This window comes from Nycticebus coucang, chromosome 19, assembly GCF_027406575.1.
Source record: "Nycticebus coucang isolate mNycCou1 chromosome 19, mNycCou1.pri, whole genome shotgun sequence".
NCBI classification, from domain to species: domain Eukaryota; kingdom Metazoa; phylum Chordata; class Mammalia; order Primates; family Lorisidae; genus Nycticebus; species Nycticebus coucang.
Window position 1 is genome coordinate 25145428 of NC_069798.1, and position 27088 is coordinate 25172515.

The following is a 27088-nucleotide window of genomic DNA, read 5'->3' on the forward strand; positions in this document are numbered from 1 at the left end:
AAGCTTTCCAAGAACCTGGGATACCTCTTTGAATTCTGTAATTCAGCCACTCATCCAAGAAATTGAAGGGTAGAATTGAGACTTCGGGTGAAAGATGTCATTCTGTTAGTGATGCCACATGTGGTTTTGAAATGGAATCTTCTAGAACAAATTATTAGTTCTGGGGAGATGTGGCCTTTTAATCATGCAACATGAATTATGTAGCTGCTAGTAGCAGAATCAGTACAAATTACTCAGAGGTAGAATTAACACTAGATCTGGAGTGTGGTCAGCTTAGGGAAAGACCTATTGCACTATCACTGAAAATGTTCCTCCATTGTACCCCAACACACTAGGAGAGTTTTCAGCCACCTGTGACCTGAACTGAAATAACTGAGGAAATGATTATCTTGTTTTTATTAAACCTTCTTCAAGGTATGCATAGCTCACATTTATTTCAATATTTATTATTGGAAGAGTTTTGAGTATTTATTTATTTACTTTTGAGACAGAGTCTTACTTTGTCACCCTTGGTAGAGTTCCATAGTGTCACAGCTCACAGCAACCTCAAACTCTTGGGCTCAAGCAATCCTCTTGCCTTATCCTCTCAAGAAGCTGGGACTACAGGCACCTGCCTGGCAGGTGGTTACTTTTAGTGGGTGTTACAATACCTGGCTACTTTTAGAAAAGGGTCCCACTCTTGCTCAGGCTGGTCTTGAACTCCTGAGCTCAGGCAATCCACCTGCCTTGGCATCCCAAAGTTCCAGGATTACAAGCATGAGATGCCGCGTCTCGCCCTTGAGTCTTCATTTAGATGTTTGGTGCTGTTTTTGTGACCAAAAAATATGCCATAGGAACCTAACCCTCATTTATATCAATTAGCCTAGGGTCAAATTGGTTTCTTTATGCATTGGTTCACTTAAAGTCACAGTTTTCCTAGAACGTATTGATAAAGTTAAGTGAACACTTCCTACTGTAAGCTCCCTTCTCTGTCTCCTCAGCTTCCACTACTATGACTGTTGCATAATACTTGCTAAATAAATGATTTATTGAACAAATTGATTTATAATTTTCTTTTGGTGCCTACATTGGAGAATTAAACTGCAAAATTTTCAGTTTCTTTCAAACTTTAATATTTAATTTTTTTTAAAAAATCAGTTTAAATAATGAGAAAGTTGGGGCTCATCAGAATATCAGAATCACATAGATTTTCATACTTAAATAACATTCTGAGGATGGATGGTAAAAGAAGGACTATGAGATATTTTTCCTGAGATGTGGGAAACTGGCAGAGGTGGTGGGAAAAGCAGAGAGGTTGATTCTGACTTAGGATTTATGCAACATGTATTTATAAAGTATAAGTACCTGAATAAAACCTGGAGGGAGGCTGACTTCTTTAGAAATGTGGCCTAAGGCCCATTTGTGCCAGGCCTTGGTTCTTTGAGTTGCTAATTCCTTAAGAAGAATGAAAGCCCAGAAAAACTGCCTCTTCACAACTGCTCCAATAATGGATTCAACTAAGAGTCACTAATAGATGCTTAAACCATGAGGTGTAAATTTGTTGGAAAAAGAAAAAAACAGTTGATGTTCTTAAATTATTTCTCAATCCATCATTTTTATTCATTACAATGGGAAAATGGATAAATCTGTTGGCCACAGTTTTAACCAAATGACCAAACTTAACATCACCAGTAATGAGAAAAACATACATCATGTGCTTTTTGACATAGTGTGATATCATACCTATGTAATATTTTCCCCAAAACTATTTACCCTGAACCGAACCATGAACAAATAAAAATATAAAAGCATACTGAACGCAATTCTTCAAAGTAAGTGGTCTAGACTCTTAAAAATGTGTCAATGTAATAAAAATCTAATTTTTTAAAAATGTAGGCATCTCCTTAATATCAAAGGAAACTCAAAAGTGATTAACAGATAAATGCAATGCACGTGCTCAGTTACATGTGCCAACCAATTAAATTAGAAATTGCCAATTATTGCATGTATGCCTGTTATCCACGTACTGCCTTTTAGCTCCAAATCCACTTTTTAAAATTCTTGTTTGTGAAACTGGAGCTGGGTCCTGTGAGCAGTTTCCTTCTGCAGCCTTCTTAGGCTTTAGCAACAGAGGCCACAGGAAGGGCTCCCAGCTTGTGGCTGGGGCGGCCTTGTTGTCTGCTTCCTCCCGCACAGCTGCTCTCCGCCGGTGTGTGGGGAGCAGGGGCGCTTGCCTTCCGGGGAGATTCTCAGCCCACAAACCCCATTTCAAGTTTCTTATCAGCTGGCACACAGCTACTGCTGAGCCATCGACAGAGACGGAGCCTCATCGCCTGCCCGGGGAGGGCAGCCTCGTCCACACTCGCTCCTTCTGTGGGTGGTTTCTCTCAGCCCTCCAGCCAGGGGCTGCTGCCTCTGTTCGCTATTTCTGCATTCTTTAGAGTGGGGGTTGGCAAAGTTTCTGTATAAAGCGCCATATAGTAAATATTTTAAGATTTTCAGCCCATACGGCCTCTGTCATCGTTACTTAATTCAGGTTTGGAAGAAAGCGCAGAAGAAACCAAAAGATCAGTTTGAAGAGCTCGGAAGCATCCTGGGGCAAACGTCATCTCAGCCGCTGCAAGGAGCTCACTTTAAAATAATCACCTTTGACCTGCAGCCTGGTTTTAGCAGCCACTAGCCAGAAGGTGGCAGCAGAGAGCCATCCTACTGGAAGAGCCTTCTGTACCAGGACAAAAGACAGCTCAAGAGGAGAGGATGGAGACAGCTGTGCGTTGGGTAACTCGTGTTCAAACAGGAAAGGAGAGTAAACACTAAATAGAAACAGATCTAAGTTCAGAATCAAAGACATAGCATCAGTGTGCTTTCCAGTGACAGAGGGCCACTAAGAAGAAAGATACAGAACTCATATTATATAAATTTTGAGATCAAAATAAAAAGAAAGACACTTTAAAAATTAAAACCTGAAGGCAGAAATTATTTGTTCTGAATAACTGTGGGCTGGGCTAAATTAGAGGGACGGGGTAGCTCTGGCTGTGCATTGCTAGGACACTTTCTGGTGGCCAGGACCCTAACAGGAAGTATAGTTGCCAACCCTACCTGGTTCTACCTAAAAATAGTGCACAACACTATCTTCTCTTTCTTTCTTTTTTTTTTTTTATGAAAAAACATGTGAGAGTGTGTGTGTGTGTGGGGGGAGGTATTGTGGAATATTTTAAAACCAGAAAAATAATTAAAATATTCTGAAACTATGAACCTACATATTAGCACGGTGACTTTTTGCTGTAATTTATTTTTGTGGTCCCGTGTTTAAAGTTGTTACCTTTGGTAGAATTAGTCTAATAAGATCTTTTACAGCCACTGAAAAAGTAGCATCCCAGTAATCTTTAAAATTTCCATATTGAATGAATTTGCAGTTTATCCTTATCATCATATATATAATCACTATTCTATTGAGTAATTTGTGTATTTAAATTTTCCTAGATATTGCAACAACATACCCATGGTTTCCATACTTACTGAATATCTACTTTCCTTCAAGCACTGTTCAAGCACAAAATAGCCCATCACTGCTGCCCTCAGGGACTGAACTTGCTATGGTTGTTATGAAATTAATTAGAGACATTTTGAAATATATATATTTATTCACTTTGCTCACCTTGGCTATCCAGTTATTTTTTAAAGTCAAAGTTATTAGAAATAATGACTGAATTATTCCGAATCACAGGTCGTGAATGTCAGGTTCTTTACATACGAGGGTTATCTGTAAAGTACCCAGCCATGTAGGTCTCTATTTTTCATATTTCTTGGCTGGATACTATCCAGACGGCCCTCACTTTCTAGAAAAGTTCTAATTTACACTGAGTTGGATACTTCAGCACGTATGACTTGCTATATCAGTCTGCTATTATCAAATATTAGTTTTCACATATGTAAAATTCTTCTCCAAAAAATAATTATGAGAAATACATAAAGTAATTTACTCAAGGTATCACTCATTTTAAGCACTCACCAAACAACTATCATCACTTTCAAAATGTTGTTTAGATTCTACACATTCATCACATTTGTCAGGATACAGACTTAACATTAAACAACTTAACATTAAAATGTGTAAGTCAATTTCTAAAGTTTTTATTTTGTAATCCTGAACAGCACAGGTAGTCCCATGCTATAAAGTATTTTTTACACTGTTTATCTCTAACACTTTTGAGAAGATATTATCAGTCAGGCTCTAAGTTAAATGTTTTACATATAATATTATTTATTTATCACTACTGTGTTGGTATTGTTATGTTCATTTAAACACTCATTTACACTCATAAACACTCATTTATCTATTACTATCAATACTGTGTAGGTATTGTTATATTCATTTAAGACACATGAAACCTAAGCTAATAATAAAAAGGTCACTCTGAAAGTTTGAGACGGACTTGTCCACCATTTCACTTCCAAGAAACATGGTTGGCAACGTCCTTTCTCATTCACCCGTGCAAGTTGCAGCTTGCTCAGCCTATTGGTGTTATTGGAAGGGCTTCATTAGTTTTCCTAATGAAAAAATCTTACTAAAATGAAGATTTTACATTTATTGATTTTTGTGTATCTTGAAACTTTCATAATGACCCCACACACTCTCCATATTCTCAAAGCAAATAACTAGCAAAACCAGATGAAAATTAAGAAACATTGACTCTAAAGTCCACTCTCTGTCAACTGAACCGTATTTTCCTTGGAAAGGAAAAGAAGAAAAATTAGAAAAAAAATTCAGAGAATTAAACAGAAATACTACTAAAGAGTCATCTTACCAACTATTTTCTGGCAAGCAAAGCTCTAAGCCCAGGAAATGGAGAAGGAAATTATGTTTCCAGATGATATTTATAGCAAGTTAAATAAAGTTTTACGTCCTTAAATGTTTTGTACCATCAAGATTCATGAATATTCAACACTTCATTTCTAACATATTTTTCTAGTTTATTTACCTCCTCAAATAAGTGCTGGGAAAATGAACTTTTCTGATGCTTGATTCAGGAGCTACCCAACTTCCATTTGAAGGATTTAAATGCTACTGTACCTTCATACCAGGCCTGCTTTTCTTGTATCTGCCTACCTTTTCCTCAGCAACCATTTCCCACTAATATATTTAATAGATAGATGTTCCCAATATTACAGGAAAAAAATTCCCTTTGGCTCAGTTTTGGCAAAGTATTCAGCTTCTGAATGGAGTAGAAAAAAAATCTTATTAAATTTAAAACCAATTAAACAAAAGCAAAAAAGATATAAGATTAAAGTTGTAAATATGTAACTGAGAAAGATAAAGAAGAGCAATTATGCTAAAAATGCATTGCATAATAAACAACTGAGCTTCTAGCTGCTAAACCAAAGGGAAACCAAAAACTTCAAAGGAACTACAAATTATTAATAAAGAAGAAACAGAATTTTATTAAGAAAAGATAATTTTCTCTCAGTTCTAAAATATGAGGTTAATTGGTTTCACAGATTTCTTGACCACAGTGACAACATGACTACTGTTGTTATTGGCCTGAGAAACCAAGTGGCAGTGGCCAATTTTATCAGCCTTCATCGAAGCTCAGGATGTAACACCAATTCATAATTCAATAAAGGCTACTATATACGGGTCAAGAGTAATATGCTGTAGACTTGAATATCTATAAGGCATAAAGTATTTAGAATAAAAATATTTTTTTAGCATGTCTATATTATGAGCATTTTAAAATATTATCAGTATTATCTGGAATTATTGTTGATTGAAGTAGAGGTGATCTAAATAGGCCTTTCCTAGAAGACACTATGGCCCCCCAAGAAAGCTTTTTAGAAGGTTTAGACCTTTACTTTACTGTAATCTTGTCTCGGAAGTGGACCAATATTATTGGAAGGGATAGCCAATTTTCTCTAAAGAACAGTTTGAGATTGGTTAAAGTATTGGTTAAAGATTGGTGAAAGTATTCTAAGGAAGCCGTAAACCTCTAAATGATAAAGTTATGAAACAGATTACTGTAAACTAGAATTTTCTATGGACATAGGACATTGTCTTTTTCTAACATTAAAAATAACCCTGTAGTATGGTGATGATGATTTTTTGAGTTTGCCTAAATCCTAACTGGTCACAGTATACATCTAGAATCTTGCTTACTATACCAAGTTTAACGTCAGCTGTTCTGGTCCCTAAACTCAACACAGTTACTTAAAAGCTATGCTACTTTGGGCAGGTCACTTTATCCCCAAAATGAATTTTTAATGTCAATTGCACAGGCTTGTGAACAAAGAGCCTAACATACAATGGACTTGCCTAAAACCCTTTCTTCTTCATTCCTTCCATTTTACAAGTTTCCACTTAGTTTTAGTATCATGATTCTAAGGTGGAACCACAGAGGCCTGATCAGAATCCATCAGAATTCCATTAGAGTCAAACAGAACATCCTACAAGATTATTCAGCTTACACAGAAGCCTTCCACTGGAGTGCTGAGACCACTTAACATCTGGTGAAAGCTTTCAAAATTTTTCATTGCAAAGTTACATTCTTTAGACAATTCCAGATGGGATTTCTATTCACTCTATCAACACCATAAATGAATATATATTACATTTTTATTGACTTATTTCTTATCCAAATTAGCTAATTTTATCCTAACCCTTGGCCAAACATCTCTAAATAGGTCAGTTATTGAAATTGAAAGTATAGAAAAATGGAAATGAATTATCTCTAATAATTGGAAAATTTCAGAAATTTATAGATAATCTGATTGTTCAGGCTTATTTCTATTCTAAGACTGCCTAAAATTTATCCAGAATTTTACAGATTCATTAACTTGAGAGAACGTAATTCATAAGTTCTACCTCTAAGTCTTAAAAAGGTTATTTCTCAGAGGTTCCCCAGAAATTATATTCCTGTAATTAATTTCTAGATGACATATATTATGGACTAATTTTAGGCCAGGATCAATAAATATACAAAGTTGCCTACAAGGAAAATATGATGATCAGACTTAGGGTGTTATATAGATTTCCATAAATCTGTCAAGGAAAGGAAAAAGGGTCATTACACAGGCAGAAATTATACACTTGAATTACTATAAACCTGAATGCAGAAATAAAGGTTAAATTTAGTACCCCTCCAGAAGTCTGCCTAGGTACATTATAGAATTTAAGGCCATACTCAGGCTCAGAGATGAGCAGGAGTGATCAGCAATTGGGAATGGTTCCTTAAAGGAGCAATTGCTGTTGCTGCTTCCTAGTGATCACTCAGTCCCATGGGGTAGGGTAAGGACATAGGAACACTTTTTTCAATTTGGCATGAATGAAGAAAGAAGGACTGACATGATCAAGGATGAGCTGATGAGAGATGAGAAAATTCCAAGGCAATGAATAAACAGCTACAACTGGGAATATCAAAGAGCAAATGCTGAAGTGCAGTGAGGAGAGGGTCGACACCTGTGGTTACTGGAGTGCAGTGGAGGAGAGGGTCGGCTGCTGTGGTTACTGGAGTGCAGGGGAGGAGAGGGTCGACACCTGTGGTAACTGGAGTGCAGTGGAGGAGAGGGTCGGCAGCCGTGGTAACTGGAGTGCAGTGGAGGAGAGGGTCGGCAGCTGTGGTTACTGGAGTGCAGGGGAGGAGAGGGTCGACACCTGTGGTAACTGGAGTGCAGTGGAGGAGAGGGTCGGCAGCCGTGGTAACTGGAGTGCAGTGGAGGAGAGGGTCGGCAGCCGTGGTCACTGGAGTGCAGGGGAGGAGAGGGTCGGCAGCCGTGGTCACTGGAGTGCAGGGGAGGAGAGGGTCGGCAGCCGTGGTCACTGGAGTGCAGGGGAGGAGAGGGTCGGCAGCCGTGGTAACTGGAGTGCAGTGGAGGAGAGGGTCGGCAGCCGTGGTCACTGGAGTGCAGGGGAGGAGAGGGTCGGCAGCCGTGGTCACTGGAGTGCAGGGGAGGAGAGGGTCGGCAGCCGTGGTCACTGGAGTGCAGGGGAGGAGAGGGTCGGCAGCCGTGGTCACTGGAGTGCAGGGGAGGAGAGGGTCGGCAGCCGTGGTCACTGGAGTGCAGGGGAGGAGAGGGTCGGCAGCCGTGGTTACTGGAGTGCAGGGGAGGAGAGGGTCGGCAGCTGTGGTTACTGGAGTGCAGGGGAGGAGAGGGTCGGCAGCTGTGGTTACTGGAGTGCAGGGGAGGAGAGGGTCAGCAGCCGTGGTCACTGGAGTGCAGGGAGGAGAGGGTCGGCAGCCGTGGTCACTGGAATGCAGGGGAGGAGAGGGTCGGCAGCCGTGGTCACTGGAGTGCAGGCGAGGAGAGGGTCGGCACCTGTGGTAACTGGAGTGCAGGGGAGGAGAGGGTCGGCAGCCATGGTCACTGGAATGCAGGGGAGGAGAGGGTCAGCAGCCGTGGTCACTGGAGTGCAGGGGAGGAGAGGGTCAGCAGCCGTGGTCACTGGAGTGCAGGGGAGGAGAGGGTCGGCAGCTGTGGTTACTGGAGTGCAGGGGAGGAGAGGGTCAGCAGCCGTGGTCACTGGAGTGCAGGGGAGGAGAGGTTCGGCAGCCGTGGTCACTGGAATGCAGGGGAGGAGAGGGTCGGCAGCTGTGGTCACTGGAGTGCAGGGGAGGAGAGGGTCAGCAGCTGTGGTCACTGGAGTGCAGGGGAGGAGAGGGTCGGCAGCCGTGGTCACTGGAATGCAGGGGAGGAGAGGGTCGGCAGCTGTGGTTACTGGAGTGCAGGGGAGGAGAGGGTCGGCAGCCGTGGTCACTGGAGTGCAGGGGAGGAGAGGGTCGGCAGCCGTGGTCACTGGAGTGCAGTGGAGGAGAGGGTCGGCAGCCATGGTCACTGGAATGCAGGGGAGGAGAGGGTCGGCAGCTGTGGTTACTGGAGTGCAGGGGAGGAGAGGGTCGGCAGCCGTGGTCACTGGAGTGCAGGGGAGGAGAGGGTCGGCAGCTGTGGTACTGGAGTGTAGTGGAGGAGAGATTCGATACCTGTGGTTATTGGAGTGCAGTGGAGGAGAGAGTCAACACCTGTGGTTATTGAAAACCCAGGCGGGCACACCTGTTTTCTGCAGCCTTATCTCTACCATGAGGATTAGATGAGACCAGAGACGGGAAGAACATTGTCTTGTGGGGGAAAAGTAAGCAGAGGAACCTCACCAGCCCCCACTGTCACTGTAGATAACTATCATTTTGACTGCAGGAAAATCCCACAGTCCTCACAGGCTCTGAGTCCAGTTAAGAATGCTGCTGAAATTCCTGCAACTGCATTGTTCCAGATTGGGAGAACAAAGTGTGTGCTCTCCACCGCTACCCACCCATGGAGCCCAGCTACTGCAGGGTGGTGCCACAGTGATGCCAGCGTCACCTCCGCAGGACACTCTTCTCCAGGAGCCGGTAGCTACTCCAACTCCACCACTGGGGCTCTATCTTCATGATAGCCACCCACCCGTGCAGCTGAACACCACAACCCCAGCTGTGAGGTCCCTGGGAAACCAACCCCCCACTACCCACACTTCCAGCTAGAGGAACAATATGCAAATTGGGCCAGGGAAAACCTTCCCTCGAGCCACCCAAACCACTGGCGTTCTCTCCTTCGAGCAGGAGAGTCCTTGAGCCAACAAACAGCTAATATGTCTCTAGGCCAGCAGAGAAACAGCTACACCAGGCCTGAGAAACAACCCCTCAGCACCTGTGCCTGCAGACATGCCCCTGGCCTACCAAGAGACCCCACACCCTCATGTAGGACCTAAGCAAGATCCTCACGAGCTGTCTCCGGTAGACATATGGCCAGGCTTGACCAGCAGCCGTGTGCCCACGTCTCAAGCCTGAGAAACAGCCCTATAGACTGCCCTGGGCTAACACACCCCAAGTTAAATGAGCAGCAGTGTGCATACATTCTGGCCCTGAGACATGGCCTGGCAGCCACCCTCAGCAGATATGCTTGAAGCCAGCGCAGAAACTCCACAGCCACATCCTCAGCCTGAGGAACAGTCCCATGGGATGACCCAGCAGACACATCTCCAGGACAGCCATCATCCTTGTGCCCATGTCCTAGGCATGAGAAACATCCCATTGAGCCCACTCCCAGCAAAGCCGCAGTATCACAGCCACAAATTCTCAGCCTAGGCCACCGAGACTCTTCCAAACATCACCAATGTGGGTTACATCTGCAGAAAGGACGTGGAAACTGAACGACCACACCCCCAGAACCAAATCCAGGGAACCCCACCAAACTGACACTCTAAAACCTATATACATAAAAAGTATTTCCCCGAAAAACATACTCCATAAAATTAGAAAATACTAATCTTCCAGCAGATGCATAAAAATCAACATAGGGACACATCAAAGACTGAAAAGCCAGCAAACAAGACACCTACAAAGGAAAACAGTGATTCTCCAGTAACAGACGCAATCACGTCTGTACCCCCATGTCTGCGGCAGCACCGTTCATGATAGTCAAGATAAAGAATCAGTCAAAGTGTCCAACAATATATGAATGGATAAAGAAAATACGGTCTGTGTACACAATGGAATGCTACTCAGCCACAAAAAGAATGAAATTCTGTCATGTGCAGAAACATGGACGGAACTAGAGAACATTTTGTTAAATAAGCCAGAAACAAAAGTCAGATGCTGTGTGTTCTCACTCACATGTGGAAAACTTAAAAGGGTTGATCTCAAATAAGCAAAAAGCTGAAGAGAAGATACTAGAGGATGGGAAAGGTAGTGAGAAGTGGGGTATCAAAGAGATTTGTTAAAAGATACAAAATTACAAGTCGGTAGAGGGAAGAAGTGTTAGGATGCTGTAACTGTAGGACAATTACAGCGAAAACACCATATTATGTAGTTTCAAATAGCTAGAAAGGTGATACTTAATATACCTAAAACAAAGAAATGACTGATGTTTGAGATAATGGATACAGTAACTACCCTGATCTAATCAACACACATTATATGTATTAAAACATCGCTATTTACTCCACAAATATGTACAATTACTATATGTCAATTTGAAAAATAAAACAGAACGAGGAGCACTCTATTTTGAGTTGGCAAAGCAAGTATAGTAGAGTTGCATCAACTTGTACTTAATCTATAAATTCTACTTTATGCCATCATAAAACTTTAGAAAAATAAATATCCAATAAACATCTTTTTCAATAAGCAAATACCTCTGATAAATGAAAAAATATGCCCGAATAATTATATGCAGTTTGTGACAGCCGTGGGAAACATACGTGAATGATGACAAAGCTTTCCAGTCAGTTGGAAAAAAAAATACATTAAGTATTGAATAAATAGGCCTATTATTGAATAAATAGGCCTTTATTATTATTCTCAAAGAAAGAATATTAACAATTCACCATAAAGAAGCATATATCAATGAAAAATGTAAACATCCATGGTATTGCTGTCTTTGCTAAAGGATATGAGTATATAATTGTATGGCTTATATTTTAAAAATAATCTTAAGTTTAATTTTGACTGCGTAGAATGTTTACCTCACTCACTAACTTCAGATCATGACAGACGTGCTGAACCTGCTCATACCCACTGGGGGAGACACTGGTCCTGCACAACAAGTCAATTGAACAGGCAGGCAGGTTCAGTGTGGAAACACCACCCCATACAGACACATCTACTGGAAGACAAGCCACACGTCTTAAATGGAGATATCCCAAGGGAAAGTCTTCACTGAACATCGTGCTAGCAACAGGCTTGGGACAAGACTCTACTTATTTAAAGCAATTTTTTGCTCATAAGTCTTTAATAAGAAAATGTCTAAGACGGGAGAACTGTGGGCGTTTGATAGAGGAAAGCAGCTTCTGGAAGGAGCCCCGCAGGTGCAGGAACCTGGAGCTGACTCTCCGAGTCTCTCCAACAGCTGGTTTGGAGCTGCTGGGCATCAGCTCTCTCACTCAGAAGTGGGCGTGAGGCATGTGAGCAGCTACTCCTGCAGCAGTCCTACAAACTGCCCGTTGCTCTGGAACCCAACAACATGCAGGCCCACGGGAGGGACTCCTCATTCTTATGTTACATTAGGTATAAGAGCACATCTCAGAATCCCTTATTCCTACCATTGGGAGGAATCAGTAGGTACTGGACGTGAAGATTAAGCTGAACTGAGCACCACACTCCCGGTGCTGCAGGGAGTTTATGGTTGATGACAGACAACACAGCAAAAATAGAAACAAGGGTTGATTAGCTACTTTGAGCCTTTATATTCTTCTATTCACAGTAGGCCTCTGGAGAGAGGTGATTTATCAGAAGTGATGTTTTGAAAAGACCTTGAAGATTAAATCAGTAAAATTCCAATATATTACTTTTGTTTTTCATAACTAAGAAGAACCCAAAGATACCCTACCTTAAATTTTCTTCTCACTTCGGATATTTTAATTTCTATCTCCTCTACTTTATGTTTGGTTAGGTGGTAAACAGAACCGATCTGATAAGCCTCCTTAAAGAGCTGTTTGAGCACTTCATCGTTCATTGCCTTCACTTTTAACAAAGATTTTATTTCAGACTCATATTCTGCTCTATTCCTTATACTGTAAAAATAAAGCAAAAAGATCAAAATGGTTATTCCAAGAGAGTAGATATTGAGGCAAATATATTTAATAATATTAAAAAAAAAAAAAGCAATGCGTTCGTATTTTCAAAATAGCCAATGAACTCCAAGTTGAAATCTCCATTTATTTATTTTTCCGTTTCCCCCATTGGTTACCTCCAGTTGTTAGACTGTTCCCAGTCTCAGAAGGGTAAGAGCATCAGTAAACATGGCTTGCCGCATCCAGATGTTTGGCTTTATAACATTCCAAATCCCTTCTGTATCTCTGTTCGACTTCTATAATGGTGAAACACCTCAAGAGCCTGGATGAAAACCACAGCATAGAGCAGGGCAAAGATTCTCACCCTCAGCACCACTGACACTGGGGCCAGATAATTCTCTGGTAGGGCGATGTCCTACACAGCGTCTCCCTGCTAGATGCAGCACAACTGTCTCAGCCGTGACAGCCAAAAATGTCCCCAGAGTTCAGCTGCTCGAACCCAACAACTTTCAGGCCCAATGGAGATACTCCTTATTCTTATGTGACATAAAGTACAAGAGCACAGCTCAGAATCCCTTATTCCAACTACAGGAAGGAAGGACTAGGTATTGAACATGTACGACATTGCCGTAAGTTTCCTCTCGGAGGTACAAAATCATCCCTATTAAAAACCACTTGACCTGGTTGCCAGCCCTCGCTGCACGGCACATTCACCAGCAGAGCATTTAGTAAGACTTAGCGCTTTCCAAAATTGTGATGTAACTGATCTTGGGTAAAGATCCAGTGTCACTCTCTGAAAGCCCCATACGTGACTCTAATTTGCAAACAGGAAGCAAACAGTCCCGCTGTTGACTACGGCAGTGTTCCTATGGCATGCATACACCTGTGACTCACACAGAGGGCTTATTAAGTCTCAGATTCCCAGGCTTCCCTCTGAGGATCTGATTAAGTAGATATAAGATGTCCCTGAGAATATGCTGATGGCACTCGGTTGCAGATCATACTTCGTTCAAGCAGCGTTGCTTAAGAGGGTACAGTCATGATAAATAGGGACAATTAACTTTCCTTTAACAGAACACGGAAAAGACTGAATCAATGTGGCCACATCAGCCAGTGATGAGCTGCACTGATCTTTCATTCATGTCTATTCCAAAATAGGATGTAGGATGATGTAGAAACAAGAACAAACACATCTGAGGCATGCAGGAAGCATAGCTAGGCTCACCAAATAATGTAATCATCTCTGTAAAATAGAGATGTGATTGAAAATCAAAGCAACAGAGGAGAAGCAGCAGAACCCTGGCTGAAGGTATTCTACCAGGTGAGGGCCCAGTGCCAGGTTTACTAATTCATAGCAGGGCTTGCATGGGCTGTGCTTGCCTATGAAAGGATCACCTCACTGCCTGAGGCAGTAGATTTGTAGAGAGCTGGGAGCTAAGCCTTGGGAAGAACCAATCCTGTGACCGATCTCCCTTCTGAATCAGTAACCACTTCAGTGTTACCCCCTATATTTTCTTAGGATAATCACTGGGAATTTGAAAAGATCACCATAAATGGTAGACTTTAAAGACTGGTGGTTTGAGATCAAGCAACAGCAGCAAGAAGCAATGATAAGCCTTTAATTAGGAAGATGTGTGTATGATGGCGAGAGGGATGTGAGTGTATGACCAAGAAAGGACGAGTGAGAGGGAGAGGTGGGGGAGAGAGAGAAAGAGGGAGGGAGGGAGAGACAGGGAGAGAAAGAGAAAGAGAGAGAGAGATTCTTATTTAGATCAGGATACTTTAACAAAAAGATATAAGACATATTAAGAAATACCTTGTTTCAAAAGACCCAGCAATTAGATCATGAATTTAATCCACTCTTAATAATTATTAGTTTTATAAAACACATTAACAAAGAACCTGAAACACATATATTTAAATTGCTTAACATATAAGTGAATAACTACTACTATAAAAGAAAAAAAGCGACACACAGCGAAATAGAACAAAAATTGGTAGATGTGGAAGACAGAAAATTAAAAAATGGGAATGAACAATGGAAATTGTTTTGGAATAGACCCAAAGAAATAGAACTTTAGATTATTAGCTAGGAGTAAAGTACTAAGAAATTAACCTAAAATGTAGTGCAGCATGGGTGTGTGTGTAAGAGTGTGTGCATGCATACGCCACATGTGTGTGGCTTGTGCCCGCATATAGAGAGGGTACACCTGTGAGTTTATGGGGTTGTAAGTTTGTGTACACATGAATATTTGTGTCTATGTAATTTATGTGTTTGTTATGTGTTTATCTGGGCAAATGTGTATTTGTATATGCATATATACACGGGTATGTGTATGTTTGTATAGGTATGTGTCCTGGTGAACACAAGTCATGCTTGGAGTGTGTGTGTGAGTGTGTGTGTGTGTGTGTGTGTGAAGCAACATCCCTTTTGATTTACAGAAAGAACAATGTTGAGGAAATTTGTTGTGGGAAGACTAGAGGACTCTCTAGACTAAAATAAAAAATGGTTTTTCAGCACTGAATTTTACAAAAATAAAAAATAAAACTACACCTAAAGATAGTATAAAACATTAGAATATTAAAGACACAGAAAAAAATAGAACTATACTTAAAAAAGACATGTACATTGATGTAACAGATGCCAGAAGAAAATGATTCTCTTCAAAGCTAGGGGAAAATAAATGCCAAGCTAGGATTCCATACATTGCCAAATTATTATTTAAGATTGATGAGCAAAATCAGTGTAGGAGAAGAAAATTTCCCACTTAGCTCTCATTAAAATAACGTGGAGAGAGAGAGACAGAGAGTGCACGCCAGCATCCCCATTGTTCTACAGAAAGAATAAAAATGAGGAGATTTGGGGTAAAGAGAAAGTAAAGGCTAAACACTAAAGAATCACTTCAGATGTATAGAAAGTAAACCAAAAGGGGAAACACGAAGGTATAAGAACAGAAATAAACAAGAAATATTTCAAATATGAGGGCTGTCCTAAAAGTATCCAGCCACATACTATGGAAAATAGAGACGTACATGGCTGGATATTTTCTGGAAAGCCCTGGTAAGCATTGATTGTGACACTGTATTATTTGAAAGTAAAACTAAGAATCCAGGCAACTACAAAAGTGGGATAAATGTAAATAGTAATTAATTTTTTGCTAAACAGGGGTCCAATAGTGGATATGTTAATTTCTTTTTATAATTCTGCATTTTTCTTTAGATATTTTGAAAACATATAGTCAGAGGCATTGAAATGAATTATTATTTCATTCTTTTTGAATTACTTCTTTTATAATCTATTTCACCTTATTTCTTCATGATTTTCACATTACATTATATTTCATGAGATTAATGTTGTTGCACCAATGTTTATTTTTGGTATTTTCCATAGTAATTAATTTTTTGCTAAAATAGGTATATGTAATTCTCAGGATGATAATACAAAAATAAAAGAACTTAAGGTAGACCTACCATTTGAAATCCCACTGCTGGGTATATACCCAAAGGATAAAAGATCATTTTATAAAAAGTACACCTGCACTCAAATGTTTATTGTAGCGTAATTCTCAATTGCAAAAACAAGTCAAGTGCCCACCAGTAATACCTAAATGGATTAATAAAATGTGGTACACGTGTACCATGAGTACTACTCAGACATAATGAACTGGACTTCTGGCATCTTTTGTGACAATCTAGATGGAACTAGAAACCATTCTTCTGAGTAAAATATCACAGGAGTGGAGAAACAAACACGTGGTGCTGATTGCCAAATTGGAACTAACTGATCAACACGGAAGTGCACATATGGAAATACATCTGAAGGAAAATCAAGCTGTGGGGAGGCTGGCTGCAGGCGATGGGTAAATTCACACCTATTGGGTACAGTGCACACTATCTGAGTGAAGGACACAGCTATAACATTTAGTCAATCTGTACAAGAACAAAGTCTGTAAACAAAACATGTATATCTCTTCATATTCTGAAATTTAAAAAAAAGAAAAAATGAAAATTAAATAACTTTAGATTTTATTAGAAATGTTTATAATTATCTAAACATGTTTCAAAATTAAATAGTGTCACTCTTAAGCTTGTAATACAAACCTAATGTAACTATCTAAAGTACACCTATTAAAATCATCAGATTATATTTAAAAAACAGGACTTAGTACTCCCTGCAAGAGGAAAGACCTAGGATTAAGCTATTCAGGAAATGTGGAAATAAACATTGGTGCAGCAACATTAATCTCATGAAATATAATTTAATGTGAAAATCACGAAGAAATAAGGTGAAATAGATTATAAAAGAAATAATCCAAAAAGAATGAAATAATAATTCACTTCAATGCTTCTGACTATATGTTTTCAAAATATCTAAAGAAAAATGCAGAATTATAAAAAGAAATTAACATATCAACTATCGGACCCCTATTAAAACATCATAGGAAAAAGGATCAAGAAGATGTGTAGGAAACAAAATTATAGCTGAAGCATTTTGGTACTGAAAACCAAAATGGGTCATCAAATTGGAAAGTCTTAGTGCTAAATGGGATAAATCAATCTCTCTCTCACACACACACACCCCACATTACTAAACACTGAAATGTGAAATGTAATAAGACAGAAAATTCTAAAGTTTTCAGGTAGAATAGACAGATTGTGTATAAGGAAATTTTATATAAACTACCATCAGATATCTTAACCAAGTAAAACTAAATGAAAGAAAACAATAAGAGAAAATCTTAAATTAATGAGAAAAATTGATCATAGATCCAGAATATGATGCTCTGAGAAAAGCCTGTTTGGAACAGGTTGAATACAGAATGAAATCTGAGTTCCTAGAAACAGGAGTGTTTATTTTGATAAGATTTGCTGTAAAGAAGAGAAAGACAAGACAGAGTGCAGGACTAAGGTTTGTGCTGTGTTTGCTTAGTCTGTAACATGAGCAATATTATGCACTGTCCCTATGCTGTTAAAGAGAAATGATGATTAATGGGAAAGAGGAGATAATTCCTGTTGTGCGCAAGTAAACCAGTAACAGAAAGAGGTAATTCTCATTCTCTCTTTGAAGAAGATGATTAGCGTAAAATGTGGGTGACGTGAGGATTAGGATTGAAGAGAAGGAGAAGATAAGCAGCAATCATGAAAAAGCTAAATTGTCTAGAAATGTCTTGGCAGTGCTGAGTATCACATAAGATTTGTAGTCTTAGAATTTAAGTTTTACTCAGAAGCAAATTCATTGTAATGCTAATGAAACTTAAGGGCGAGGCCCTCTAGCTGGCCCAGCCCCTTTCAAAGGCCTTCAGTCCTCCATTTGACTGTTTCTAGCAGTGTTTTCACGTGGTCATACATGTTTTCAAGTTCGTAAAAATAAGATACTTTAACCATGATTACGAACATTCTCTTTCTTATATAATGTATACTTAGTAAAGTGTTACTCAAGTAACTAGGGCAGTTTGTATTCATAATGCTATATTCTTTTTTTTTTTTTTTTTTTTAAAGAGAGAGAGTCTCAAGCTGTTGCCTTTGGTAGAGTGCCATGGCATCATCGTAGCTCATCAACCTCCAACTTCTGGGCTCAAGCCATCTGTTTGCCTCAGTTTTTCAGTATTTGGTAGAGACACAGTCTCACTGTTGCTCAGGCTTGTCTGGAACTCGTGAACTCAAGCAATCCATCTACCTCAGCCTTCCAGAGTGCTAAGATTACAGGCATGAGTCACGTGTATTCTTTTTCATAAATTGCCGCCAGTGCTATAAACTTCAGGGCCTACCAAACCAGGATCCCTCCCAGGTGTGACTAATTAGCACAGCCATGTTTTACTTTAGCCACATTCAGCTAAGAAAAGTTCTACGACATAAAGCTGCTGGTTTAGTTCAGTGATGGGGCTTTTGAAGTCAGAGAAACAGGTCTTGAATGTTATTTAAAAGTGCTTATATTGACCCTTTGTAACTAAATTCTGTAAAACCGGAGAGAAGGACAAGTAAGTAGATAGCCAAATAGAGGAAGGATGACAGAGTGCGCATGTCAGCGTTGGAGAGTGGGCACTAGTATAGTAAGCAAGCTGGAGAGAGAGGGGTGGCTGTCAGAGGATGGGGCCTTAAAATTGAGACTGGGATGTGAGTTCATTCTTGGAAATTACAAAATCTAGAATAAAACTATAAGGAAGGGCAGTTGGTGTAGGAAGAGAGAAAAAGCTGTTGAGAATGAAGAGGCCTAAGACCCGAGAATCCAGGTTCTTGCATGAATTGTATATACACCAAATTCACGCTTGCATTGCCTCTGCAGACTCAAAGAATAGGAATGGGAAGGGTAGTTTATTTATAATTTTTAATTCCTTTTTAAAAGGTCTCAAATAGGCTAATGTATGGGTGAGTAGTTTATTTCCAATGATGACGATACCATTTTCGATGTGACATTTTTATACTTCTCTTAATGCCTTCAAAATGAAAAAGAAATCAAAATGGTTTAAGAATATTCACTCAAAAGTTTGTTGTGAGATGATGAAAGAAAATGGTTTTCTACTTCTGTGAAGTAACTCAAATTAATAGGTTGGTGAGATACAGCTCAACGGGTATGAAAAACATAGTACCCTGTGGATTCATTCTAAGGATTCCAGGCTATTTAGCAACTTCAATAACATTCTAATTGTTATTTCTACAAATAAATCATCATCCTGTTATCTCCTGACAAACACATTTTATGAAACATATCAATATATCTTCCCGGTGTTCAATAGCTTCTTTGCTCCTTTGCCTTAATATCAACCCCATCTTGGGATCACTGCAGTCACACTGCAGGCGTCTTGCTTGAGTACAGGAAAGCATTAGAAGTAGATTTTCAGAATATTTTACAGAGCTTGAATATAAAAAAATGACTATATAGAAATTCATACCACATAGTTAACTTCAAGCAAACTAAATCTAAATTAATCAATTTCAAATCCTTTGAAACGAGTTCATTTTGCTTGACTTAGGTTGTTGAAGCTTGTCTATCATGTGGATAAGAAATCAAGGGAAATTGATTGCTCAAGTCAAATGTCACAAATGTAAAGGGTCTGTTTCTAATGGCTGCTGGTTGGTGTGAAAGACGAGATAAGAAAACCACACATTGCTTATACAGGTAAATAATCATATATCCTCATCTTCATCACCACCGTCACCAAAAGATCAAGCAAATATTTGTGTGCACAGGGTAACAAATACAACCTCTATCTTTTAATGTCAGCATTTTTAAGGTGAACAATATATAAACAATAGATTATATATTAAAGAATTATGTAGCATATTTAAATAGCATAACAGTCTGGAAATGGCACCAAATGGTGAGATCCTGGTGGAATCTTTGTGTACATAATGTTCCATTTTAGGGAAGTTTTGTTTGTGGGTATTCACTAGATTTATTTTTGGACTTCAGCAAAAAGAGAAGCTGGACCTAAGAGAAAGGTGACTCAGGCGGCGCCTGTGGCTCAAGGAGTAGGGTGCCGGTCCCATATGCCGGAGGTGGTGGGTTCAAACCCACCCCCGGCCAAAAACCAAAAAAAAAAAAAAAAAAGAGAAAGGTGACTCAGATAAATGGCAGAGTAAAAGAAGGACAAATAAACAAACAAAGAGGAAGAGGAGTGGAACAGTTCTGAGAAAAACAATGGATATGTCTGAACGTAGAGATGGAGAATTAAGGTTTTGATATTTTTTTGGAGTAGAAAATTTTGTATTGAAATCTTCTGCAATGTGCCAGAAATAGGAATTAAGAATTACTCAGCAGAAGAATGAACGTAAGGTTGCTAGATGAAAAGAATAGAAATTTTGAACTCAGATAGATTTATATTCAAATTCTGATTGCTCCATAGTGGAGATGGTTCCATACTCAATTTCCTTAACTGTATGATTAACTTAATGATAGTTATTATCAAAGTTGTTATAATGTTTAAATATAAATAAATGGAAGGTAATATATGCCTACCATTTACCCACACTAAATAACACAAATTATTCAATCATTTTTTTATTAATTAAAATAGTATGTAAGAATAGCATGGAGCTTTATACTAATTTATGGTTTAGTGAAATGGAACATAATGAGAAGGCAAAAATACAAAAAAGGTAAATAACCATTAAAATTTCTTTGCAGTGGAAAGAGACCTCCCAAGTGGAGGCAGAGAGAATAAGAGCACAGAGACACAAAGGAAGAGCTAAGGGTACTTCTGCGTTCAGCTCCCGATAATTCACCATGTCATTTATTCAGCACCTTTTGAGAAACACACACCCACCCACACTCATGCACACAGCGCCTGAAAACCAAGAGGAAGAAAGAATAAACAAAGCTGCAGTAACTATACGTCTGTCATCACACGGGGCAGACGGCGTTAGTTAAACGGATGCTTTTTGAGCATTGATTATAGTCAGGTGCTGTGCTAGGTGACCGAGATGTAAAGGTGAATTAAAACAAAGGCTTCCGGTTTATACTTAAAGAAAGAAAGAAAGGATGGAAGGAAGGGAGGGAGGGAGGGAGGGAAGAAGAGAAGGAGGAAGTACAAAAGAAAGAAACAACAAAACAGATTCCCATAGAATACGAGAATGGAAGAGGCACTTACAACTGTTTTGGTTTGCGGATAGGGGAAGACAAATTCCCAAGAAGGCAAACTGCTGGGAATAATATCTGAGCTATCAAGTGAATGATCATTCATCAGATTAAAAAGAAGGGGAAGAGGAGGATGGGAAGGAAGAGGAGGGGGACAGAATTCCAATCAGAGAAATTCCAGAGACCAAGACTGGAGCCCCAAACACTGTTAGTTTGGATACTTACATTTCTGAATCAGCTAGAACATAAATATTGTTGGTTTCAATGTGATTTGTTTGTCTCTTTTAAAACTATGTTGACATTTAATTTCCAGTGTGATGGTGCTGAGAGACGGGAGGAGTTTGAATCATGGGCGGATCCCTCATGAATGGCTTGTTGGCTGTTCTCACATTCTACACTGGGTTCTTCCTTTGGCAAAAAAGGATTAGTTTTCATGGAAATGGATTAGCTCCCATGAGAGTGGGTTGTTAGAATGCTCTGATGCTCCTCTGGTTTTGTCTCTAGGTGTGTGTCCCTGCCCTTTCACCTTGTGCAGCAAGAAATCCCAAGCCAGAAGCCGGGGCCACTCCCTAGAACTTCAGGCCTGCATGTAACCTAGTAAACCTCCCTTCTTTATAAACATCCTAGCCTCAGATATTCTGTCATATTTTAACACAAAATGGACTAAGGAAAAGATCATAGGAAAAAATGGTAAGAGATGAGTCTGGAGGTTAGCAGGTTGACAATTTAAAGTGTCTAATCTATCAGTTTGGGAGCCCGGACTTTATCCTACAGCTGGTAGGGACCCTATGGAACATTTTTAAGCTGCCAAAAACAAATAATGATTCATTATTTGTAAATACATTTGTGCCAGTAAGTGTTCAAACTTGTAATGAGTTGGACCAGTTGGAAGTCTGCTTAATATTCCAATCAAGAGACAATGAGGGCTCTGTTTATAATAATTGGTCATTGAAACAGAGAGAAAGGAAAATACATGCTCAGTGGAGAAATATTTAAAAGGTAGACCTAGTTGAAGTTGGTAAGATGTTGGCTGTGAGCCAGGAGAGAGGGATTTAGAATGTCTGAAACAGGCGGGGTGTGTGTTGGGAAGACAGCAGATATTCAAAGTGAGCTTGTGGGAGAGGAAAAGAATGCAGAGTGAAATTAAAAAAAAAAAAAGTATATCATATTAAAATAATGAGAGTAGGTGAAATTCCTGGGACAAGAAGTAGAGTGAAAACATGTGTGGGCTGAAAGTAGAACCGGAAGCAGCAGGTAATCTGTGGCACTGTCACACTTCGGCCCTGCCTCACAGTCACGTGAGCCCCTTTGGATTTCTCAAAAGATAGCTTCAGAGTGTTAAAGGACCGAAGAATGGCATTCAGAACCTCAAAAAACGAACAGCGTCAAAGAAGGCATACACCAGAATGCTTGGGCCACATGCAAAAAGAAACGAAAAGGCATAAAAGAGAACTAAAAATAAAACCTAATGATTCGGGAAGAAAGGTCTTTCTTGCCCTTAAGTAAGATACATTTTGGTAGCATGTGGATTTCCAAAGCCAGGCTGCTATGGGCCAAAAAGTGATTAATAGTCAAACAAATACTACTAATAATGTAGCAAATATTGCTAACTATGTGAGAATTTTAAGGAGAATAAAAGGGAATTACTAAGTGATTGCTAAAGGCGCAAACAGGAAAAGGAAGAGATTTCATTTTTATGTAGGAAGAGGATTAATTATGTCTACAGGCAAAAAAGATAAGGAAGGGGAAAAGGTAATGAATAGAGATGTCAAAAATAGAAGTGATATGAATAAAACTATGTCCTGAACAGGCCAGAAGAGGTCGATACCAACAGCACAGACAGAGTCACTGACCTTGAAACAAAAAGCACCATTTACCCTGTGAATTTAAACAGGTAGGGAAGCTATTTGCTGATACTGACACTGTAGAATACATTTGTTTGACAAAAAGCATGTCATGACTTCAGTCTCTCCTGCCAATATGAGTAAGCTATGGCATAAATAAATTCAAGTTTTATTTCTGAGTTTATCTTGTGGGGGATTTATTGTGATGTCTGAATCTGATCATTCACAGTATAAAAAACTATAGTATCTGCCATTATCTTTTTGAATATTGCTTTCCCCGTTCTCTCCTTTCCTTCTTATTTTATTTTCCACAACTCTTTATATTTCTTCTCTATTTTGTCTCTTTTCCTTTCTGTGCTACATTATGGCTTCTGCTTTATGTTTTTCGATAGACTGGTTATTTTCCCTCCATCTCTATTGGCTACTTAATTAATGAAATATTTACTAGAAATGAATCCATTTTTCATTTGTACGAGTTTTGTTGGGCTCTTTCTCAAATACCCCTGCACTATTTCAATAGTGTTCTATTCATTTGGTTTGTTCCCTTTAACAATTTAAAACTTACTTAGTTAGAATGGATAAAATAAATTCTATTATCTGAGTTTTATAACAATGCTATTAATTTGAAATTCTTGGGGGATAAATATATGTGTATTACAATTTTGTGGGCTCATTGCTAAAAGCCTTACTTCATCTATGAATATTTTCGGTGGTCTCAATCTGTAGTTTTTTTGTTGAGAGTAGGGGTGTCCAACCTGGCCCAACACAAAATCATAAACTTTTTACAACATTATGGGATTTTCCTGTGATTTTGTGGTGGAAGCCAATAGCATGGTTCTCGAGTATAAACTTTGTAGACAATGTCATGCACAATGTCACATACAATAAACATACATGTGCTCTCACTATTTGTATGCATGTGTGGTTTCAATTTTATGGCAGTGTGTGGCTTCCAGTGTGTTATGCTCCAAGGGACGATAGTGAAATTAACACCATCAGACGTTACATGCGTTTGTGGTGACTTGATGTGGCAGCAACTATCAATGCTATTTCACCCTACCATCACAACGTTAGCTGCTTCATGTTATTTAGAAGTCAGCTAAGCCTTCTGATTAGATTATTAGTGGTATTTTCACACCATGGCCCTGCCTCACATGTCACCTGCTGCATTTTAGGCCTGGCCTCTGCCTTGCCCTGCATCAACAGTGGAGATGTGGGAGAGCCCAAACCTTGTTTTCTCTTTTCCTGTAAAATACTTTTTATAATAAAAGTAAATATAGTCCCTTATCTATTATTATTTTTTTTTTATCCCAGCCTGGCTTCTACAATATCTTAAAAAAATAGAACCCCAAAAAGAAAAATTAAAGGTGAAAGAAAGATGGTTCAAGAAAAAGTGGACAGATGACTACCTTTTTTTTGTTGAGGCAAATAGTAAGGCACTCTGCTTAATTTGTGGGGAATTTGTGCACGTTTTCAAAGGCTATAATTTGAAAAGGTCGTATATACAAAAACATGCTGCCAAATTTGTTACATGTGAGGGATTGTGGCATATGGACAAAAAGCAGAACTGAAAAAAAGTCAACTTCTCAGCATTAGTTTTTTTAAAAAGTTAAAACTCAGATGGATTCCATTGTAAGAGCTAATTATGTAGCATATTTAGTAGCAGAAAAAATCGAAACCATTTAGTAATGGTGAGTTTTTAAGCAATGTATGGAAAGCACAGAAGATACAATTTGCCCAGAAAGAAAGGGGGACATTTCTAAAATCATTTTGGCTCACTAATTATAGGGAGGTGAATTGAAGAAACTGGAAAATCAAAAGAAGTTTGGAGAATAAAGCTGCTAATTTTAAACTTTATGCTTTGGTGATGGATGACAGCACTGATGCCACAAATGTGGCTCAATTTGACATTTTTATTAGAGGTAGTGATGACGAGTATAATTTCACTGAAGAAATGGCTTCTTTAGTGCCATTAAGAGATACAACTAAATCAAGAGATTTATAAAAAGCCATAAAAAATATGTTAAAGTGATTTTCTTTGTCCATTGTCAACATTTCTGGTATAATTACTGATGGTGCTCCTGGTGATGGCAGGTAAAAGAAAGGGACTTGTGAAATTAATAGAACAGGATGCAGATCGCCACCTCAAACTCACATTTCATGAAGTGTCACTGCAAAATACATCAAGAAAATTTATGCCCAAAACCTTTAAAAAATGGATGAAGTCATGCAAATTGCTAGAAGACTGTGCTTTTGGTAATAACCAAGGGACTGATCAACGATTGCAGAAATTCCTTAAAAATATTGATGCTGACTATGCTGAAGTTGTTTACTTTTTGGCAGTATGGCTAAGTAGAGGCCAAATGTCATAAAGATCGTACTGGTTGCATCATGTTATGAAGTCATTTCTGGTATCAAAAAACAAATTTGTGCCAGAATGTGATGATGAAAACTGGCTTACACATTTAGCATTTTCAAAGACTCTCTGAAAAGGCCACTGCACAATTAGGATTATGATATAAGGACTTTGTTTTGCTTCTTTGTGGTGGCAGATATGAAAGTTATGTACGGAATTTTTTTTTTTTTTTTTTGCTCATCAGCTTTAGTTAGTGTCTGTATTTAATGTGTGGCCCAAGACAACTCTTCATTTTTGCCCAGAGAAGCCAAAAGATTGGATGCTCCAGCATAGAGACTATACAAGCAGAGCAAGATAACTTTTCATTGCTCACTTCTTGGTTAGGGCCTTCCAATATCACATGGATGGTGTGAATTAAAACAGAAAACATGTAAAAAGAGGCCAGGGTAGGGAGGTTCTCACTTGTTTTCCTCTGTCTCAAGGCCCAGGCTTTGATAGAGACCTACTTTCTTGTCTTCGTCTTTGCTGGTATGTTTTTTTTCTTGTCCATCTAATCAAGTGCCCTTATTTCATCCGGTTCCCTCATTTGCACAAATCCATGGTCCATAACCTATTTTTTTGTTTGTTTTTGAAGCCACTAAAATTCAATCCTCTTGTTTAACATGTTAAGCAAGGCCACTCTGACATCCATATTTTCAGGGTGGCCAAGTATCAGCTGAGAATTTCATCTGCAGTTGTTCAATTATTTTCTTTTTTTTTTTTTCTTTTTTTTGGGGAGACAGAGTCTCACTTTATCGCCCTCAGTAGAGTGCCATGGCATCACACAGCTCACAGCAACCTCCAACTCCTGGGCTTAAGCGATTCTCTTGCCTCAGCCTCCCGAGTAGCTGGGACTACAGGCGCCCGCCACAATGCCCAGCTATTTTTTGGTTGCAGTTCAGCCGGGGCCGGGTTTGAACCGGCCACCCTCGGTACATGGGGCCGGCGCCTTATTTTCATTGCACTTGCCCCTGGGGATTTCGACTTTCCCAGAGCTCATCAGTTCATTTAAAAGATACATGCCCTGTTTATGCCCTATTTATAGCAAATTTTGTAGCATTTTATAGCAAAAGACTTTCATATTCTCTCTCTCTTATCCAGATTTCAGATTGCAAAAAATGTACTCATTACTTGTCTGGGTGCACTATTGTTAGATGGCTCATCCTGTCCTATGTGGAATATTACGACTCTGTATTTGTCTTTTGTATTTCCCTCATCCTGGCCTGGAAACCTTTGTATTGAATTGTTACTTCTCATTTCCATTTGAACAGCTCATAGGAATCTAAAATTTAATATAACCCAAGGAGACATGTCTTCTTTCTCGAACTCTCTTCCCGTTCTCTACATGCCCCTTGCTAGCTCAGCAAGCAGCCTGCTCATCCCTCCTTTCTTCACATCAGCTGTTTCCTAGCACTTAAACTGCAAATCCTCTATCCAAGTCATCAATGTTATAATATTTTTTGAACTACCAAAAAAGCTGTCCTTCACTAAACAGTCCATGTAATTTTTTCTAAAGCATAAAATTATGAAAATACTTTACATTTTTATGCTTTTATCTTGGCCCACTTAGAAGCTTTTAGCATCTGCGCCCTGTCTGCCTCACCGGCGTTTATTTCCATGAACAACCCCTCTCATATGCACTTTTCCAGCAAAACAGATTTCCAGTTTGTTCCAGAGTGTACAGAATCTTTATCCATGCCAGGGTTTCTGAATTTTCTATTCCTTTTGTTCAGAATTGTCTTTCCAAGACCTACTGGAGA

General features: G+C 39.3%; 1 protein-coding gene across 1 annotated transcript in view; it reads right to left on the reverse strand.

The window, feature by feature from the left end:
• The window catches only part of CCDC178 (coiled-coil domain containing 178), a 427305-nt gene that overhangs the window by 284951 nt on the left and 115266 nt on the right, over positions 1 to 27088 (reverse strand). Inside the window, exon 12 of the mRNA XM_053571342.1 lies at positions 12331 to 12514. Coding sequence (XP_053427317.1) covers positions 12331 to 12514 — 184 coding nt within the window. The remainder of the gene's footprint in view (positions 1 to 12330; positions 12515 to 27088) is intronic.